At 36.0% G+C, this 22,856-nt stretch overlaps 1 protein-coding gene across 1 annotated transcript in view; it reads right to left on the reverse strand.

The window, feature by feature from the left end:
• Nucleotides 1–22,856, reverse strand: part of ADAMTS19 (ADAM metallopeptidase with thrombospondin type 1 motif 19) — a gene marked incomplete at both ends in the record, with an annotated part of 147,900 nt that overhangs the window by 38,934 nt on the left and 86,110 nt on the right. Inside the window, 7 exons of the mRNA XM_082013266.1 lie at nt 1,303–1,383; nt 3,565–3,685; nt 5,999–6,126; nt 9,196–9,365; nt 10,950–11,080; nt 14,026–14,127; nt 21,742–21,892. Coding sequence (XP_081869392.1) covers nt 1,303–1,383; nt 3,565–3,685; nt 5,999–6,126; nt 9,196–9,365; nt 10,950–11,080; nt 14,026–14,127; nt 21,742–21,892 — 884 coding nt within the window. The remainder of the gene's footprint in view (nt 1–1,302; nt 1,384–3,564; nt 3,686–5,998; nt 6,127–9,195; nt 9,366–10,949; nt 11,081–14,025; nt 14,128–21,741; nt 21,893–22,856) is intronic.

The following is a 22,856-nucleotide window of genomic DNA, read 5'->3' on the forward strand; positions in this document are numbered from 1 at the left end:
AGAGCTGATATTGTGCTAATTAGCACCTGTCAGAAATAAATAGGATGACTGACATTATTTCATGGGCATCAATAGCAATACATTCTTTTTGCCTTTTGTAAGGTAATGGATGAATCAGTTTGCTACTCATGAAACAAGAATTAATTTCCCTAAATAAAATTCCAACATTCACTTATTTTTGCCTTTACAAAATAAAAAATAATAGTATTTCTGTTGTCCACATATGTTAACATAGTAGACACAGAGGGAAAAAAACTTGGAAAATTTAGAAAATATGTTAGTGAAACTTAAGTTATCAGTTTGACACTCTTACATATCCATGTTTATGGTCCATTGGGGAACAATGAAATAACCCAGATCTCTGCATCTCCTGTGATATCTTAACAGGGCAGGTGCAGATCCCATGATAAACAAAGAGTCACCCATTGATAACTTAAGCTCTCATAATTAAGATTCACCACCTTCAACATTCTCTCAATTCAAGTACTGAGAACATTCTGGTAAAAATCTTCTTAAAATGCAGATATTACTTATGTGAACTAAAAATAGCCATCAAACCAGGGAATTTTTCATTTCATTGTCCTGTTACTCACACTAGGTCTCTCTCAATTTCAAAGTAAGCAGTGCATGGTACAGCACCAATTATGATATTTCATATATTCACTTAAACCCTGTAAAAAAACCAGTAACAAATTATACTCTCCTACAGAACAGCTTTAGAAATCATTAAAAAACTTCTTTTTTTGATGAGAGACCATTTCATAGAAATGGAAAAAACAAATTCATTGTGATTAAATTTGTCCATTAAAATATTCAGACAATTCAAAATAATGTAAAAAAAAAGATTTCTGCTTTTTTAGTATAATTTCAGAAATGTTGTTTGACTTTGTTGGTGATTTGCTGTATGTTGGTCAGTGTATTTTTTTGTTGTCTGAGCACAAATTATTCCATTTTCATCATAAAACTCTTTTCACTATTTTTAATGTGAAGTATTTTCTTTAGTGCTTTCCACATGAAAAATTGAAAATGTTAAAGTATGCAGAATTTTTCTGAAATAATCTAAATACATTCTTTGAAACGTTCTCAAAACAAAATGAGACAAAAGTTCAAAATAGAACCTATATGAAGAATGGTGATATAGCCATTCTTCTACTTTGTTATTTCTACAAAATTTCTTTAAACATATTCTTGACGGATTTTTTTTTCCACTCAGAGTTTTGTTTAATCATAAAAGCATGTTCAGCTGTCACTCTTCAGTGCTGACTAAAACAGGACATGAACACTAAAACATGTGACATTTACCTAAATAACTGTGAGCTGGTTTTTCTTCCACAACTTTGATTCTCCTTGCTCCTGCAGGTATCACTAAAGCTTCCACATAACCTAGACATGAGACCAGATGTCCCGAGTTAAATACAAAAGCGTAGAAAAGTACATCTTATATGTTTTTTCATTTCTTCTCCCCTATTTCACTTTTTAAATGTAACAACTTACACTTTATATAGCGATGGTTTGAGGGTTCTTGCAAAATGTTGAAACAAGCTAAGAAACTGTGCATCATGTGTAATATATATACCATGATATAGAATTAAAAGAGTATGGCTAAGTAAAACATAACAACAACTAGTGAGGCTGGGCAGGTTGGGGCTGCAGTAGATGATTTTGTCTCTGTCCAAGTATTTAGTATCATCATCACCACCCGATGACCATAAAATAATTCCAACTTCACTCAGCGTGTAAAGACAAAAGATGTCACTAAAAACCAAACACAGAATCATAGAATAGTTTGGGTCAGAAGGGACCTTTTACGGTCATCTAGTCCAACCCTCCCGCAATGCGCAGGGGCATCTTCAACTAGATCAGGTTGCTCAGACCCCCATCCAACCTGACCTTGAATATTTCCAGAGATGGGGAAACATCCTCTCACTATTTGATTTTGGGTTTTGTTTTTAATATTTTGTGCTCCACCTCCCTCTTCTTGCTTTAAGACATTCAAACCTTGTTATGAATGGCTTTAGTTTTGAAGTCTACTTATTAGATATTTGCTTTACATTACAACTGCTTCTTTAGATTGTGGGACTAAGCCATGCTGTTGAGCAATTTGCTTTAAATAAAAAGAGGTGAAAAGCCAATGAGGGTGAAAAACACTGTGCAAGCAGGAATGTTATAAATAAATAAAAATACATTTTAGACTATCTATGTGAACTTCAGTAAGTGGACGGTAAACCAAGTTTTTATTCTGTGTAGCTATGTAATGTTCTATAACAAAATAATGAGTGTTTACAACACCTTATCAATAATCCTAAAACATGAAAATTAAATTGCTGCAAAGCAGCATTATTTATCTTTAATTTCCTTAAGAGCTGATAATACTTTCAAAGTATTGTTGACCGTTCAGGATCTTGAGAAGGAAAATAGCTTACACAGTTGTTTAGAGGGCAATACCACAGTATTGTGGATCGACAGAGAATGCTGAATAAACTTGAAAGTGCGTGTATATTCACATTAGCTATAAGAGAGAGCTGACGCATTGTAAGTTCTACCTGCAGCCACCTTCTTCGTAGTTTTTGATGTTGTAGTCCTCCAGACTCATCCATGGTTTGTAATCCCTGTTCTGCATTACCTTCAGCTTAAGACAGGGTCAGATGTAAACATCTGAAGACTATGCCTAACTTCTCTTTTTTAAAAAAAGTACTATATTTCAGTCTATAACCTATTGAAGACCTCGATTTTTCAAAAATATACTGTCTGCTTCTAATTACACTATTTTTTGATGTGATTTACTTACTGTCTTGAAATTCTGCATATTCTCCACTCAAGAAACTGAAAGTGTAATGGCAAACAAATGCTGGAAACAGTTGGCCAAAAGCTGTTTCATAGACTTTTCTTTGAGAGAAGGTATACATGGTGCATGGCACACATCATTAGGATTTCAATCCTCTACTCTGTCAACACTACTGTACTGGAGCCAGTCTATTCTCATTCAAAGAACAGATCACAGCAGTGTTTGAAAATCTCATGTTCATTCTGCATCAGAAAACCTATTTGGTTTTTATGATATGTTATTATTAGTATAAAACAATGAATAATGAAAAGATATAAGACTTCACACATTTGGCTTTATGTTCTCCCACTGCCTGTCTTGGTTTAATGATGTTACTCTATGTAACAGATCATAATTTGGATATTTATTTTGAAGAACACTGAATGAATCTAAACACTATAAGAGTTTACGGTTCATTTATTTACTAAAAATATAAATTTAATTTCACAGACTTTTTCAAAATCAGGCTCTTGTATGAAATAATGTCTGTCTTAATGGAAGGCAAGTTAGGTCATTCCTTAATTTTATAAGTGAAACCATTTGCAATAATTTTGCAACAATTACATTTAAAAATACTCATGTATTCTTATCTTAAATGTCTTACTATCTTTAAAAAAGTAGATCTGAAGTTCTTGTGAGAAACTGCATAATTTTAAAAAGTATAGCTTTTTAAAGTTCTCAAACGTCAAAGTAATCAAACGGCTACTAGTTTCCTGAGTATTTGAAATAAACAGACTTACCTGCTCCTCTGGTATGGTTAAAATCACCTTTAATAACCTTGCATGACTTTCCATTACCATTGCATACACCGCAATGATCTTCACGAGCCACAGATCCTAATATGCCATCGCAGCCAAATTTCTGTGGGAAAAGAAAGTAAAGCTATTGAGACACAGGCTATGTTTTTCATAAAGCTGCCTTTAGTAGTAGACATCTCACCCTTCTGCAAGATGCCCTAAACAAAATGATCTAGCCCTGCTCAGAATGAAGGTTGCACTAGCTCATGTACAGAGATCCCTTCCATAGGAAGTTTTTCTATAATTTTATGTATACTGTTGCATTCACTCTTCCTATATACCAGCTGCTCTCCAAGACACAACCATGTTCCCACCTCCCTCCAGGACCTCTGGCACTTCTGAGCCACCATGCAACATACACACCACAGGCTGTCCTGATCAGCGACTGCAACATGTGCAAGTCTACTGCTTTCTACTCAAAATATGGGAGGTTCTTTGCTACACACATATGGTAAAGTGCTGCCCAACGTCTTATTCTGAATAGGATGTGAACACATCTGGAATATGTAGATACAAATTGTATTTTTTTTTTCTAAAAATATTTAGTTTAAAAAACATTCAGTTTACTCAAGTACTTCCACATTACTATGTTAGACCCATTTCTATCAATAAGTATCAGTTGTAGCTTGACAATAGGAATATATTAAATACATTAAATTAATAGAATCAAAGAGTCATAGAATCTTTGGGTTGGAAGGGCCCCTTTTAAGGTCATCTAGTCCAACCCTTCTGCAATGAGCAGGGACATCTTGAACTAGATCAGGTTGCTCAGAGCCCCGTCCAACCTGACCTTGAACGTTTCCAGGGATGGGGAACCACCTCTCTGGGCAGCCTGTGCCAGTGTTTCACCACACTCGCTGTGAAGAATTTCTTCCTTAGATCTAGTTGAAATCTGCCCTCTTTTAGTTTAAAACCATTACTCCTTGTCCTATTCCTACAGGCCCAGCTAAAAATTCTGGCCCCATCTTTCTTATAAGCCCCCTTTAAGTACAGAAAGATAACCAGGTAATCTTGTGCACTGTATAAATGCATCTGATAAAACCAATTAAACTCCAACAGTGTTTGATAAATAATGAAGATAAAAGCTAGGTTAAAGAGAAGATAAAGGATTCGTTTAAGAACAGAAACCACAGTCTATCAAGGAGTTACTAATTTCCAATCCATTAAGACTGTTACTTCACTTTATGCACAGAATTTTTATTAGAGTTCTTCTACCTAAAAAAGCAATAAAGATTTCAAAATACTGATTATGGCATAAATATTCAAAGAGCTGCGTATCCAAAATAGCACGTCTACAAGATATAAATACCTAACTCTACAGCTGTAGTCCCCGAAGTTCTTCCTAATGGGTTGCCTAAGAAGACAGGGTAAAATGTAGAAGACCTTACAAATTAGACTATCAAATCTGATTAGCAGCTGTCTCTCTGACCCTTGATATGCCAAGAAGTCAACTAAGTCTTAGTCAGGTGAGTTTGGTTTAAGGCTTTTTTTGGGTCTTTATCAGTCAATTGTGAAACATGGATGATAAAACAAATGACATTTTTTTCAGGAAAAATGGGCTATATATTATCTTTGTGATTAAACCTGTAGTTGTTACATGGTGAACTAAAGCCCCAATTCAGCAAAGTATTTAAGAGTATTCTTGTTGCACACACTCAGTCACTCGAGAAAGGGAAGCTATATGTATGTATAACGCATTTGTTATATCTATACATGCATGAATCTATAAGTTAATTTGTTGAAGTTATTACAGTATCTAGCCATGCTGTTTCTGTATTAAAGGTTGTTTTTTCTATTGAATTCAATCAGTGCAATGAGAAGCGAATGAACAAAAAAACCAGCCCTGTGGGATTTTGATATAGAAGGGTTTCCATATGAGGCAATATAAAAGTGACATAAGAACTATGAACCAAATGAGTTCTGAGGATCAGGAATAGCATAAGCACTCAGCTTTAATTATCTGTTATTCTGCTCCTTCGGTCCTGGTTTATTTAGATGTAAATTTTCGTACTGTTGAGAAAGGCAGAATTAGACATACATATGTACACCCCATGGCAAAATTTCCCAACCTGTTGAAAGCTGAGGATGAAGATGAAAACAGTTATACTCATTTTCCACTCTGCAGCAGTTTGTTATAGGCAACCTTATTATCACAGATACATGTTACCCAAGCTGACCCTTCAGCTGCTTCACATACTGTGTTGCACTGAGTGAAATTAGCTTAAAATATTTTAATATGATACAAAAAGAGCCATTTGGTCTTGGTCATGCATATGGCAACATGCAACTGCAACAGAGAAATAACACACATGCGTAACAAATGTATGTGCTTGCATTCATGTGTCTGTATATGCAGGTTGAAACAAGTAAATCATACCTGGCATCTACCATCTGCACAGACATCTAACCCATGCTGGCCACAAGAAGTCCCATCCATCACCTTTTCTGTTAGAAGAATGGGTTGATCCTTTCCAGCCGGTGAACAGAATAATGCACATGGTTTTTCTGTAGTAGCAGTTGATGGAAAAAACACTAAATTGGTAAAAGGTCATTTAACAAATACAGAATTATTATCGTTATTTTTAAAACTGATATTTGCTGATCTGTGTGGTATGAATTGATGTTAGCATAACAAGTTATCTTAGATACAGTGAAAACAAAAATACTTTGATCCTTTTGTCTGAAAAACTCAAGTTCTTTTTCCTGCTAGAGCATAATGCTGCTATAAACTTGGCCTACATAGTACTCATGTCATGTTCATTGTTGCAATTAAGAATATGCACATTACAGCTGTCTGAATATTTTGGTTGTAATCTATACTTTCATTCTGCTATATTTTTGGCAGATCATAAATATTGGTTAAAAAAGAAACGTAACACTTTCCAGATTTTCTAACTATGCAGGTCAAAGAGAAAAAAATTAAGTAACTGAGACACCCTGGGAAGAAAAATATATGGATTTACAAAGTCCACATTAAAAAAAAAGACAAAAAACTGAACACATTCTTTCTAACATCTTTACCAGGGTCAGGCAATTTTCTACCACATTTCTAAAACATTCTGCAAATCATTTCTAATTCTGAAAGAGAATAAAAATCTAACAATGTCCTATGTATGCATGTATTCCTAATGGTCATAACTTATAAATAATGAAGTTTGCTTCACCATTGCCAAAGTAATACCAAATAAAAAAACCTAAGACTCCTCTCAGTGGTCAACTGAGTAAAAAATTATGTGATTTTATCATATCTTTATTTGCAAGTGTACTGACTCAGAACTTCTTCCTAAATCTGTTGCAGATTTTTGAAAGGATAAAGTCAGTCTTGACCTTGAAACTGATTTCACTTGGACACAGTCTATGCCATTCTGACTTCATACTGACTTCTAGATTCCTGGAGTGCGTTTTTATTAGTAAATTAAACAGTTCCAGGAAATGCTCTTGGGCACTGGAATTCTACTGTCTCTACGGCTGAACTGTAAAACAGTCTATGCAACAATTTTTGGAAGTGCTAACTCTCACTAGTTTGGTCTAGCCTGGAAATTGCCACCTGCAAAGGACCATTTTCAAAAAACAGCTTGGATGTCACTGTCCCTTTTAGAGTGCAAAAGAGTTGAAAAGTATGGACACAGGACTTCTGTGCCAGCTGACTTACACATCAGAGAGTGGTCTGGGCACATTTAATTTACTAAAATTGACACAGCTACTGGGTGTCTCTAGGGGACTGGTGCAAACAGATGTGATCTCTTTTGCCAACACGTGAAGGCAGTCAGACACAAGCTATTTCCAGCTAAGAAGTGTGAGTCTCTGCCTGATTTTATGCCCTCTGCATTCCTGTTATAATTCTTCGACAGTAATCCCAAAGTTCGCTGGGAGCTTTAAGCATGTATCAGCATTTTTTAAAGGAATACAGGATCAACAGCCTAAACATTATTTTAAGGACACTGAACTCAAAGAGACAGTAACTCAACAGCACCAGGCAACTTCAACAGACTATAGGAGACCTCATTCAAGTACAGCAACTATTTTGGACATGATGCACAATTAATGTCTACTAAAGGCTAAGAGAGCAAATAATTAAGGATTTGGGAACAATGCATTTCTGTAATATTGGAACTCTTTAGATGGTGTTCACTTTTCTGTCTCCTGGGGGACACCTCAAGACAACACTATGTCTCAGAACAAAGCTAGATGAAAGCAACCATCCGTACTCCTTAACATGGGACAGAAGAGTGTCAGGATTCTTCAGATGACTGAATTATTTAAAGTCAGGCTGAAACCTTTTGATCCCCTAGGATATAAATCATGTGTTCCTGCACTAAAATGAAATTTAGTAAAACAAACCCAAACTAATTCACTAGATAAGCACTTACAAAATAGCTGAAGAGAGTTCTCCTTACTATGAAATGAGCTAACATACAAGCCTAATGAAAATAGTCTCACAAGTTTTCACTTTGGCACCTTGAGAAAAGGCTTAGAAGAAATAAAAACGTTATTTAGCTAGGCATATATTAAAGTAAGTTCTTGATAATAAATTCACATTTTTGGGGATTCAGCAAAATAGTTCTCCTAAAATCTATGCTTTCTAATGTTTTCTGATAATTTGTTTCAAGAGTTAAATATAAATGGCAATAATGAACTACTTAAAATGTGGTAACACATACTTACAGTACTCCTGTGTCATTCCACGCTCTTCTTTATATCCAGTTGCTATGATTTTGTTAACTTCTCAAATTAACTGTTTTCATAACTGAAGTCTTTCTGTTGTTTTCTTGTTTTCTTTTTTTTTAAATTAAATAAATTATCTCATAACACTTTAGAGAAAGTTCAGTGGAATGGCAGCTGTTGCTCATATTCCTAGCAAGAACTTGGGTAGAATGTTTTGTTTTCTGGTTGCTGATATTTTACACCAACATTATCCTTGCTAACACAACTTACTCCTACTTGAGCATGATCCTAATGATACGGTATCTAAGCAAGTTTGTTACACTGAAGTATGTAGTATAACCATGCAGTATGCCAGGATTGTGCATGCAGTAGCTGTTAGGATTTATAGAGATCTTAGATAAGTTGGCAGTATGAAGTACACAGGGATTTATGCCAAAATCAAACATTGGTATGTGAAATACTCAAGTGTCAAGCTAAAAGTGCTCTCTCCTTCCTCAAAAATAGAAGCACACAATATCCATATTGTCTTTTGGGCTTTCTAGGTAGAAGTATAATGGATATACACATTCTTAATGATGTAGCATCCCTCTAGAAATCTGTATTTCTGAGTCACTTCATACTACATTTCTGATTAAATGGGACCAAACTGATACTGAATTTCATTTCAAATGCAGTCATTAGATATCAAGAAGGACTAATCCAATAAGAATATATGACAAAAGATTCTAGAACCTGTGAAAATACCACCAGACGTTGTCTATGAAATAAAAATTACTTACTAAAAATCTTGGGCTTGGGGTTTGTTTGTTTGCTTTAGCTTTTACCATATCTTTCTTAATCAAAACAATACCAACAAGCTATAAGCCATATCAGCAGATGATAAGAACGTGGGAGATGGTATATACTTACCATCGTCGATGACAGCCTGCCACTGGTGCACGTGCTTCTGATATGAAGATCTGACACTGAAAGCCTGGCACTGCCAGTCCCTAAAGGCAGGCATGCCAGCAGGACAAGAAGGATTTTCACATACTCTATACTGCATCGTGGGACCATGACACTCTCCTTCAAGGCCTGAACTAGAAAAGATGGCATAAGTATCATGCTTTATTGTTGGTAATGTTTTGGTAATGTCAGACTTACAGCACAGTTTATTTATGCTATATACAAAATCAATTTAAATATCAGATTTTTTGTTGACACATAACACTAAGAAATCACCACAAAAAATCAAAGTCACAGAACAAAACATGTTTGCCTTCTGTTTGTACTGGTTACATTACATAAAAAGAGTCATGGGACTAAACCATAATTCACACTTGGCCCCAGTGAAGGACTAGGACTTGTAGGAGTGTTCAGTTGAGAGAACCTCGACTGCAGTTTTGATATAGTTCAGATCATATTTTTCTAGCTGGACTGAGGCAAAGGTGCCACTGAAAGGAAGTAACACCCGCAGATTTTTTTACAAGAGTGGTGTTGTGAAGTTCAGACAATACGCTTTGTTTCTTTTTGGTCACTCCAGTTGTGCTTGCAGGTCCTAACGAACAAATGCAAAAGAACAGTGAACTGCAGAAACTGGAGCTAATTATTTGGAAACTTGCTTGGGAAAATGAATGAATGAAGGAGAAATTAAGACATCCCTAAATTCTAGAAATAGCTTTTAGGCAAACAGCTCAAAGTGGCGTTTAGATGGCAGGAAATAGGAAAGCATTCTGCACATCTAAGGTTTCTGTTAAACTACCATGCTTTTGTATAGCCATATCCAAGTTTTCCTCACATTTCTTTACGCAAACTTCTCTTTTTTTAATCCCTCTGTCTTTCCTGCCATCTTTTTTTGCCCCAAAACTGTTATACTCTTTCATCTTTCTTCATTTCTCCCATTTTGTTCTATTATTTTCCTAAATAACCTATTCTACTCTACTCTTCTCTGCCCTGCTCTATGCCACCCTATTCTAGCCTAGCCTAGCCTAGTCTAGTCTTCTCTACACTTGTTTTCATTACTCAGCTCTATTCTGTTCCCACTTCTCTACCTACTTATTCTTTTTCTCTTGGTGTATAAATGACCCACAAAAGAGAGATATCATACTGAGTAATTAAAAGGAAAGCATTTTTTAGCTTGCTGCTGAGATATGGTGAAATGTACTCCATTCAAGTCCATGGTAAAACTCCCTTTATCCCCAGTGCCACAAGGTTTTCATTTTCACAAGGTACCAAATCTAAATGTTGTTTACAGATATTCTATCCAAATGTCTGTGAAACAGGTAGAAAGATCTCTCTGTAAAAGTTGCAATTCCTTGGCTCTCCGAACGAGACAGAAGTAAATTTTCTCCAGTAAAAAATTGAAAGACACACTGATGCTCTGCAAGTCAAAAATTACGAATTTAATTTTCTGTTGCTTCTTCAGGTGAAGCTTAAAAAGAAAGTTATAATCTCCCATTAGTATTATCTAAACTTTTGACAGAAGCAGGAAGGAGGAAAAATAGTGCTACCATGCATTAAAACCCTTGAAAAATCTATTTTCCTAAGTGTTTTTTGGTATTCATAAAAAATAGAAGTGCTTGTGTATAGGACAACTATATCTTAGTGTGTTTCAGTGCTCATAAAATTTAAATTCTGCTCGGAAATTCTGATGAACAGCAATGGAAACCTGAACTTGTTTTTACCCAGCGCATTTGCGTTGTCGACTGCTGATTCCAGTGTTGCAAGTACGGCTACAAGTGCTCCACGCGCTCCACTCCCCCTCCATATGGTCCGCAAAAGAGGTCCGATTGATACATTCTCCAGCCTTACACCACTAGGTGAAAATTCAGCTCTTAGGTAAATAAATCAATGCATATGCAAAACAATTCACTGCTCCACAAGCACACAGGAAGCACAACATAAACATTTTGTTCAATTAATAGTTTTCATATGAGTGAATCAGATATGTTTTTGCCTATTGTTGCCCATAGCTTTTTTTTCTGTCCTAGTGAATACAATGGCCAGAGACCTTTCTCTGGCTCGTGACCAAGGAGCAGGTGCAGCTCCTGTCCAGCTCAAGTTTATTCCCAATAACAGATGCCTCCTGGAACAGCCTGCTGGAAATGGTCCACAGACGATACTGTTCCCTTCATCTGAGCTTGGGCACTGCCTAGGAAAGTGCTTCTGGGTCCAGCCCAAACCCAGTGCACGGTTCATCCTCCAGCTGAACTGTACAGATGATCACAGCACAGTGTTCAGGGCTGTTCTCAGGACTTCTTTGGTTCACTATTACAGTTCCCACATAACTAGCAGGAACTGCATTGTCACTGATTAGCCAGTAACAATTTCAATAGAAAGCTGTATTAAAATAATAGACAAAATGGGATTTTATTCACAACTTCTATTCAAAGAGAGAATGGAATCCTCAATAAGATAGTGTTGAGAAAGCCAAGAGAATTTCTGGCATGTATTTAAATAATAATAATCACCTCAGTAATCTTGTATGCATATATCGTTTCCCAGGACAACTGCAATTTCACACTCAAGAACTATCCAATTACTATTGTTATGCTCTGTAACCTATGTCCACATCTGGTATAAATCATCATAACTCTGCAGAAACTAGTACTTTATCAACTTATACCAGCTGAATATCTGTTCCATGTATTACGAAATTTCAGCAACTGCAAAGCAATAAGGCTACAAGTAGACAATGAACACTTAATGTCATTAACATCAGTAATTTAGCCCACTTCTCTTTGCACTCTGAATTATTGGTGAATTACTGTTATCAATGGACAAAGCTCATTAAGAAGTCTCATATTTTGAGCAAAACAAAACATGTCACTAATGGAGTGAATAAAGGCCTTTGTCACTTTTAGAATACACTTCAGTTATTTGCAGTGTCTGTGCTAAATCCTTGTCTGGTGATCTTTAACTTCACCTGCAGTTTCAAACCGGTCTTCACTGATCAATTGATCTTAATTTTCTTTCTTAAATCATGGCATTACAATATTGGCATAATTACACCACCTTTGAAAAGTCTTCACATAGGATGGCTCAATCATTATATTGGACTTCCAGTCAGAAACTACAAATTTTGTAATGCTCTTGGATATTTTAGACCCCAAATGCTCATATTTATTTAAATATATTCCTTCATATATAATATGCAAAATGGATTTTTCTCTAGAGATAACATCTGCCTTGTGTAAAGTCTGAGGGATGCTTATCAAACCTTGACTTAAAAGTTGGACAGGCTGTTGAAATGACATTTCTGTCACTTCCTAGGATCCTAAGAGGACAAGATTACTCCATCTCTACGATAGAACAAAACAAAGTCAGTGATCTATGTAATCTGAAGATCATTTTGGACCAGTAACCAATAATCCCTTCTAATCCTCTGAAGATGTTTCGGTGATGTCTGCTTAGTTTTTTACTGTTAGACATAAATGAGGTATCTCTGTAGCCTGGCACAAGGCTCAATGAGCATTCTAATTAGAATCAGTACTTTATCTTACCCTTACTAATTATTTACTCCCTACTAGCTAGCTCTACAATAGAGAACAGTGTTACCTTCCTCACTCGACTTTCCCAGGACGCATGTCACTGCCATATCATAATGCCCCCACAAGTAAAAGTTAGAATGAGTCCTCTGTAATGAGTTGCTATTATCACCTGTTGCAAGTCAGACATTAATACGCAAGGTGCAAGCTAATTTTGGGTGCCCAATTCACGATGATGACAGTTTCACAATGAAAAATTCTGGGTAGTCTTAATAAGAGGTGCTGCTTTCTTATTCCATACCATGGGCACGCCAGTCTCAACGTAAAGAACAGAACATCGAACAAAGGGCATGTCCCTGACTTTCCAGGTATTGACTTAAGACAGAATATCAACTACACACATTTATCAGAATCAAGAGATAGCAGCAAATGTCATTGCTTTACATATATGAAAATGAATAAAGCCTGTTTTTCCTTTAGCATGTAAAATGATATTATCTGAACATTTTATCTTACTCAGTTGATTGATTTGTTTACTTTTTTAGGGGGATGATGACAGTCCTGGTGAATGTAATATGAGCAAATCACTCCTGTGGGAGACTGCTGTCAGCACAATATCACGAAAATATGAAGATAGATGCACGCTTCTACCCTGTTATCTATTTGAGGTTATTATCTTCATTTACAGTTATACACAGAGATGACAGAGATTATTCAAACAGGAAAGCTCTTGAAGGACATTTAATGTAAGTCTGACTTCAGGTGACCATTTAATTTGTCTTTGATGGCATGCTTTTAATGATATTTTTCTTTCACATGCACTGACACTATAAATTTCTTTACAAAGCTTGTCCTGAAAAGTCTTACAATAAATCTGTACCAATCACTTCAATGACACTATTTCTAAATCTTAAATCATAGCTTCCTATCTTTGAAAGCCTATGTTTCTGTTTACAGCAAGCAGTGCAACAATGACATTCCATTCATAAATAGCATACAAGACCAGAATGAATTTGAAATAAAACAGTGTAAGCATTAAGACATCTGTGGCTTTGGCTAACTTTTTAAAAAATTCACTGTTTTTAGGGAAATGTACTTTTTAATCATACCTATATTATATAATACACAAGATATAATATATTCAACTATATATGTATGATTTTTATGATAACTGAGGTAAGCAGGAACTTTAAACAAGTGCAAAGACCTATTCGGCTTCTTTCCTTAACTGCTAGGTGTTCAATATTATATCATTTTTTCACCAGAAACATACCTTTCCAGTGTCACAGTCCGTTCCATCCATTGGTGGATCCAATTTAGTTTTGCATTCCTTCTCACTTTCCACCTTACACCACAACCCGGTGCAAATAACATGCTGAAAACCAAACAAACAGGTAAGCACAATATCTATCTTATGGAAAATTACTTTCTGCATGCAATCCACTAATGTTGTCCTAAAGTTACCAGTTTGATGGTACTGAAGTATGTTTAGAGACAGGTTAAGCATGTACAAAACCCAAAGCGGGTAGACTCTGCCTAGACTTTTACTAATCATGAACACATGGAACAAGTCAGGCTGGTGTGTTGATAGAGAGGGGGAAGCACCCTCTAAGTCTAACCCTAGGGTCATGGTCTTTGCATACGGCAGATGTGACAAAGCACATATGAGCTACTTTGGCCCTTGATGTGAAGCAGCTACTGTGCAGATCCACTCTCCCAGAGACTGGAAGAGGTGTGAGTTTTCTGGGAATTATTTTTGAAATTAATTCATATTTTTACTCCTTTTATTTAGTGCTCTTTCATTTTACGTGAAAGGGAGAAAAAATAGCACTGTCAGTAGCCACAAAAACCAAGGTTTTAAAATGAGTCCATTTCTATATATAGGGACTAACGAGTCTTTGTGCAGCTACACAGAAATATGCTCACAGGAGTTTTGTAAAAACATGTTTGTAAGAAACTTTGAGGCTCCTCTAGGACTTCCAAATCCCCCTTGTTAATACCATCATTGGTATCTTATGATCCCAATGAGATGCTATCTTGTGCTCTTGCAGTGTTTCCTAATTCCTCTAGAATTCATTCATTCCTCTAGAAATATCTCAAAAAAGCAATCAAACCTGACATACACCAAAAAGACACAAAGTAACCTGACAAATCAGGATGAAATCTTTTTGCTGGGAAGAAGCGAAGGAAGATAAGAAGGGTACTAGTCAGTAGTGAATTTTAGAGATGGAAAGAAAAGCTGCTTATTCTGTCCATCTTGAGTATCAGAACAAGACAGTTTTACCTTCTTCAAAAGAAAATAGAGCCTTGACATATGCTGGCTCACATTTCCCCAAATTTCCTTGGCAGCTTTCCCTATTTTCTTCTACAAAGTCCTCCTTCTCCCATGGTTTTCAGGCATGACTTCATTCTCCTTGCTGTCTTGTCCTCCCCTTGCTGGTACATTGGGTGGAAGTGAACAGACAGCACGTGGGGCTCAAATATGGCCTGAATGTTATTGCATGTGCAGACTGACTCCCCCAAAATATGTATAGTACTCCCAAAGAGGGGCAGGAAGGATCAGGAAAGGGGGACAGGTTGCAAGGGGGATTAAAGATAAAGATGGGTTGTTTTTTTGAAATGAGGGTTGCCAGGAGGCATGCTTCTTCTGACTGAAATGATTTGTTACATTGGTAAACCTAGCAAGAGTCTCTGTGCCTTTTACACTATATATGAAAAATGTGTGATAAATCTTACGCTACCTTGAAAAAAAGTCTTGCTGCACAGGAAACATTATTCAACAAAAGATTGTGTCTGAACTAAGGAACAGGACAGTTCCAGTGGGAGTCTTGCATGTAAAAATGTGTGTAACATCAGCTGTCACAAAAACTTAAAGATTGTAGAGGTCTGAAACATTGCACAGAAACAAAGAGACAGGATGGCAGCAGACTCACTCCTGATTGATCATGCAACAGTTTTGTGCTGAAGCTGAACCAACACGACAACAGTTAGCCTAGGCATAACCTAAAATATGAGCTATAGGAGTCCCATCCTGTTCCTGGATGATTGTAACAAGCATTTTTCAAATATCAGACTGTAATTTCTGTTCTTGTTCAAGGGAAAAAGACAATTTATTTATATAGAAGTGTTTTTAAATGTGCATTTTAACTTCAGAGCTGAGAATTAAATTCAGCAAGGAAACTTCTGGGCCAGTTTTGAAAAGACAATGTAGATGAGACACAGTATCATATGTTCATGACAAAGTGCTTCCACATCAACTATGAAACGTCAGACTACACTGCTGGAACAAGTCCACAAAAATATATGCTAATTTCATGTTCCTAATTCAAATAACTTTTTTCATATCCCTAAATCTTCATTTGTCAATGACTGCATTTGAGCAAAAGTCGTGCAGGTTTTCAAACCACAAAGTCAATATTTCCTTTATGTCATCACATTTTAAAGTATGTTATCCTTTTTTTCTCCTAAACACTTTAATCTTGTGCTCAATTTCACTAGCATATGACTGTGGAATGGCGGAGAACAAACCTATAGTTCCTTACAAATTCAGAAACAATTCTTCTAAACTTAGGAAGACATGAAGTCAGATTGACAAGGATTTGGGTACCTGAACACACAGATGCACTTGAGGTGTGTAAAGTAAATCAAGTAAATCAAATCAAGACGCTTGACTTGCTAATGTGCTTGGTATACATTTGCATGTTTCTGCAAATATGCAGAAAAATGCATATACCACCTCCTTATGAACCATGAACCCAAACTCCCCAGCTAGAAACATCTTAGAGTCTTAAGTGTACGGTATTCTAAAAACACTCACTTCACCAATTTTTGAAATAAGCATTCAATATTACTGTAACATTTCATCCTAGACTTTGAGATTCCCCAAACACAAGAAAATGGAGATATGAAATTACTAAAGTTGGAGTATGACTTGTAAAGTTTCTTTCTGGGCTTTCTGCTTCAGTCGAATCACAAATAGACTCTTTAGTTAATCTTGAGATTGAACTTCTGCTGCAGAAGTAAGAGAAATTGAAATTACTGTTACCATTTAACTTTTGACATTTGGGGATTCCTGCCTGTGGCTGGAGAAAAGCCATGATGCACAACTTCTATTTTTTCATTAGCAACCTGCAATGCTACAGATCAGGACTGATTTGAACACTAATAGAAATCTGGAGGCCAGTGTCAATATTACAGTTGCTCCAAAATCAGAGCACAAACTTCTAAACCAGAAACGTACTCCTCTGGGGAGAAAGTTTCATTCAGTCCAAATCAGGATAGCTAAGTTAATGTTCACAGAGGTTTACTAGCTGTCTATCATAAGCTGTTACAGTTTTTTAGACTAGCCAAGGGAAGTAAGACTTATTGGAGATGATAAATTTATACTTGTGATATTACATTTCATTGTGTGTACAGTGGAAAACAAAGTATTGCCAAGCACGCACAAAAGACTTTTTTTCTGATAGAACTTGTTAATCATGGGTTTTAACAGCAAAAGCTTGTAAAATACAACATGAAAGTCACAATGTACTACAGAAATAGCAGGGGTCATTCTAGCTTTTTGGTGGTTTTTTTTTTGAACGAAAAGAGTGAGGCAGGTATATGTGCAACATAGGGCTGCTTTTCCAGTCATAAAAGCATCTAGAAAGAAGGCTCAGTTGAGAGGAAAGACCAGAGACAAAAGGAGCATTTCAGAACTGTACTTGTGCAAAGTCAAGATTGCTTAAAGTGTGGTGGTGGAGATGAGGACAGGTATTTCACCGAGGCTATATTATTTCCATGACTTTCGTCCTTTTCTTTGTGATGTCTCCCTGAAGTCTTAAAAATCACCATGAAATATAACCAGTCTCCTACTTCTTTGCAAAGATCACAGCTGTGTTATGACAAGAATTGTTTTAGTGGAACTGACTAGATAGCATTCGCATCCTGGACTTTAATCTTAAAAGCCAACATTTAATAGTTCAAGAATTATATTCAATTGTCAAGTTCTACAATCACATTTAATCATCAAGAACTCCTTCTGGGCCATCATCTCACTATCTGTTATGTGAAATAATGTTAGGGTCTAATTGATTCTTGTGTGAGACATCATGGGCATAAAAGCAAATTTGGCTCCCTTACAAGATAAGCATGGTGACATGGTATGAATCTTGTACACTGAAATCCACTCACACTTTTCTCAGGCTCTATAAATTTTGCTTAGGGTATGAAAAAAAAAGTCTTTGAAATAAAGATGAAAAGGAAAAAATGAAGTCTGGACACCTTTCATGAAAGAGGAGCAGGAGGGGCTCACTTAGGAAAATATGGGAGTCAATGGTCCCTTCAGTCCTTTGCTTTAGCCATTAAATCATAAAGAGAAATTCCTGAGAGCAAGGGAGAATCATGGGCATCTGCAGAGTTTCTCAGAGGCTGCCATTTAATGTGACTGTAAATTATCCTAAGTGCTGCTCAATAATAACATTTGTATAAAATCACATGTCAGCAGAAATGTATTATTTATTGTACCACTGATATTTGTAGATTATTTTTAGATCATTAAGAAAACTATTTTCCATCTTTACTCCATTGTTTTCTTAGTTGAGTAGCTGTTATATATGAAACATTCTTACATTAGTGTAGAAGACTGCATGGAAGTCTGGTCACCAAATTATCTTCTAGTCACAAAAAATTTAAGACTCTGACATAGTTCATAATTTATCTTTTACATAGATACACTGAAGTGCATGAACTGTTCACCAAGTAGAATGTATCCAAGAAATCCTGGGCTGTAAGTTGTTGGATTTACTGAAATTTAAATGAACCTTCAAGGAGTATGCTTCTCTCTTGTTTCCTGGCTTGTGGACAACAATTGTAAACTGCCAGTTACTGGCACAGTAGAAGAGAGTGTATAGAGATAAAAGAAAGTAGTTTGGATTTCACAGAAAACCCAGTGGTTGCCAGTGTATAATAAAATAATTATTTTTAATAATTAATACTGCAACTAATGAAATACAGTGTGCAATTTGTGATTGATCTAATGGCAGCCACAATAATCTGCACAATCACCACACTTAATTTTAAATCACTTTCATAATATGTAAAATGCCATTATTTGGTAGGTTAAATTCAGCATATTTGTTATTTCAATGTAACACAATCGTATTTCAGCGGGAGATGATAATATTAGCTGCTGTCTAACTGCACTTCGCAGTTAGACAATGTCAGTGTTGCGCAGTTCATATACTAGTAGTCATGAAGGATTTCTGGAAAATTTATATAGCTCCGCTCTAGCCCAATTTAAATTGCAACATCCTTTTTCTCCTTTCTCTTCATACATAGGAGAAACATATGTAAGTGCAGGACGACTTTCTTTGGGCTGTGCTCTATCCATTGCTCCGAGTTCCTTCTTCACCATAGGAATCTTATTTAATTGGACTCAGGTACTATAAACCTCCCTAACAGAAGAGATAAATTTAAGATCCACAGCAGGGAACAAAAAAAGGAGCTCTGAAAATAGCGCCTAAACTTGCTATAACTATCTCTTCAGGTCTAAGTCTGAGAATGAAATTGCTTGGAATTTTTTGTTGGGGGGAAGGTGGGAGTATAAATATTGCTTCCAGGCAAGAGAACACAGAGGCAAACCAACAAGGTGACTTTACGGAGGTTGGCAGTGGAGCTTTAGAGAACTTCTCTTCTGCCTCAGTGCTTTCACATGATTTTCTGAATTCTGTCCTTTGTGTCTTTTATTTATTTCTGTGTAATTTCTAATAGGTCCAAAGCTCTTAAAGATGCTATACAATAATTTTGTGATTCAGTATTTGCTTATATGGTTTCCAGTTCAAGGTTACCAGTTTTGCAGAGGACGTTGGTGAAACTGAAGAAGGTTCTTTCCCTTGCTCCCTTCTCAGAAACTGTTACCAAGTTCTCTTTTTCTTACTGTTAAGACCATAAGGTTATCAAGCAACAGACTTGGTTTATGAAGAAAACTGAAAATTCAATTGCAGTTTGTCAGAAAAAAATAATAGTTTAAAAGACGACTGGCTTTTTGTATTGTCTTGCATCACTACTATGTTCTTTCTTCAAAGGAAGCCTGCATATCTTTGGATTTAAGTTACAATGGTATCCTAATGCTAATGTTTAATAGGAATCTTCCTAAACTAAACATTTTAATGTACAGTAATGGTCCAGTAAGTGGAGAAAAGTGGTAACAAATGATTTAGCTGAAATGCGTTCTCTTATGTACAAAAAGCCAGAAGAGGAGAAAATTACTGAAGATGATTAGGAATGGACAATTAGGTACCACCACCCAGAGTCTATGTACTCCCTGTGCAAACAGTTGAGCACTACTAAGGTAGTGTTAACTGAATTTAACTTGATGACATTTCTAAAATAATGATGAAAACCAAAGAAACCTTGGAGTCAGGACACCGAAAGAAGAATATTCACTGCATCTGTGAGTGAAACACAACAGGCCCAGGATCACTTTTCTACATGAATTTAAATCCCTGAATTAAAACTAAACACAAGGGTATTAAAGGAGGGGAAGTGCCCAGAGAAATGAAAAGCATATAAAGGTATTAGGCAACAGCAAGTCTCCAGGTTTGACTATCTCTTCAATTAGTTTTCAAATTCTTTTACCTGGTAAAGAAGACCTGGAAGAAATAATGGGCTACTGCTGTACTATTTTCTTGTTCAAAATAGGTTTCTAGAGAATGAGAAACCAAAATCACATCTTTTAATTGAAAACAAAGTACTAAAAAACAAGAAACAGATTGCAATTCATGAAAAAAGCACTTAGAAGTAATTAAGAACATTTATAGAATCATTACATCAAGTTCTACTGCTCATCTCTCACAGTGAAATTGTTTTTAATAAGACAGTTAAAATAATAACCAGTAACGTACAGGTCCTTTTTTATTTTCACCTATGCCACTCTCAGCATGTGGTAGTCATACATGTATTACAATATTGCAATATTCCAAAGGATATATATCCTTTGGGAATCTTCTCTCACTGAAACTTGCTAAAGAAAGAGTATGACATCGAAGCTGAAAAGATGAAGAGAACTGAAGAACTAAAGAAGGAAGGAATTATGCTTTCATTGTAAATACTCCTGCCTTTTCCAGGATATCTGTCCGCTCTGATGCTGATGAAATTTTATTTCACAGTTCTGCCTGGCCTCCATTCTATCAACCCATACACCATACTCTTTACAGCTTTCTATTATCAACCCATCTTGTCTTGGTTACCTCCTCAAGGGCAGCCAACATGTTTAGTACCTGTCCTGTTGACATTAGAGAAGTATAATTTTTCTCTGTTAAAACCATTCTTAAAATGCTCTTCAATCAGATGTCTACTAGTATTAGGCCATACAAATATGATGAGCTCTTCAATTTTGTTAACCTCTCTTGTCCAGATGAATATATAGCGATACTGCTTAACGCAACAGCATGAAGCAATGTTGGCAAACTAACTTAAGTACTGGAACTCCTATTGCTATGGCCTATGCACAGCTCTGCCAGGGCTCACAGGGGACCTGCGAGGAGGCAGGGTATATTCAGCAGTACAGAGAGCCTAGCTAACACCACTATTCTCCCTAGGAATGTGCACAGGCACAGCATACTCTACCGAAGGTCAGATACGGAGTTTCAACACCCAAAACATAATGAAATGGAACCTACACATGAAATCTGGTCCCAGTGGAATACATTGCAAATATTCCATTCGTTGCAACGAAGTGACTTCACACTATGACATTTTCTATTTCTAAAGTACAAGGAACATACCACTGGTATGCTATGATGGAACTTGATTCAGGATGTTTGCAGATCCAAAGCAAGCCTTGCAAGGTAAACAAATGAAAATGTTCATATTAATGTTGGAAAGCAAAGTGTAAACTTCTTGTTTCAAAGGTGCTATGTTCTCTTTCTCTCAAACACATGCACAAAAATGCCTCTCACTGAAAAATGAGTCGGTAGGTGTATTTTCTGAAGTAAACACCCATCCTTACCTGCATTTCTTGGCAAAAGGAAGCTGTCGGTCCAAAAAGAATCTGACACTGTTCATCTGCAGTGTATGTCATTCCTGGGAGCTTGGAGGGAATAATCACAGAATTGAGGCTCTGAGGATTCGTCTGTAGCAGACAGTTACTGGCCTTTGACCTGGCAATATGCAGAGATTCATAGCTGAGCAATCCTAAAGAGTTTGACTGTCATGCTGACTTAAACATGCATTTGACCTTAGAAAAATGTGGACTCTTAAGATTTTTTTATTCGTCAGCATTGGGCTGTCATTCAGAGAAATTACTCTGTATAAATTAGTATAGCTTACTTGATATAAGTTAAGGGTTAAGTTCTGATGTCTGCACATTTGCAGAATGACAATATAATTTATCGGCTACAACAGGAATTTCAGGAAAGCGATGCACAGTATTTTACTGTAAAATTTACTTAACTGATTAATGTTTGTATAGAGTTCTTTAAGCAAGTATAAAAAAGTAGACATTTTATAATGTATAGGCAGTTGTTTAGCTTAGTTTTCACATCTAGCAAGACCTCGGATTAATCACTTCATATTTAAAAATACATACATTTCTAAGCTGGTAGCCAGATATTTAACTTTTCTCAAAAACTGAAGAGAATATATTTGAAAATACTTAAATCTGTTAAAGCACCAAGTCATGTGTTTGATTTCCCTCTAGATTCAGTACAAATGTGTCAGACTGACACATCTAACTTACACTAACTATTCCGGTGTCATAAAGCAGACCTTTTGAGGACTTCTTAACTGTTGCAAGTAAATTCTCCACTGATATATAAATATATATAAACTTCAGAAAGGAACAGAGCTTTAGGGAACAGATCCTATTTAAGACATACAGAGGGAAACTAAATGTTTTAATTTGGTCTCTAGTTATACTATTCTCTATTAAATATCTCATAGTAAATTTCTATTTAAAAATTAACATAATGTAATTATACTGCATGGTTTGATAATGCATGGTACAACATAGATCAGAGAATCTACATAATGTTCATAGTTCTTTCACTGTCCAACATTCTTCAATACATAGCTTATTAATGTATTTTAAACATATTTAAATATATATAAAATGTTTATATAAAT

Source organism: Phaethon aethereus (genome assembly GCF_964289735.1).
Source record: "Phaethon aethereus genome assembly, chromosome: Z".
NCBI classification, from domain to species: Eukaryota; Metazoa; Chordata; class Aves; order Phaethontiformes; family Phaethontidae; genus Phaethon; species Phaethon aethereus.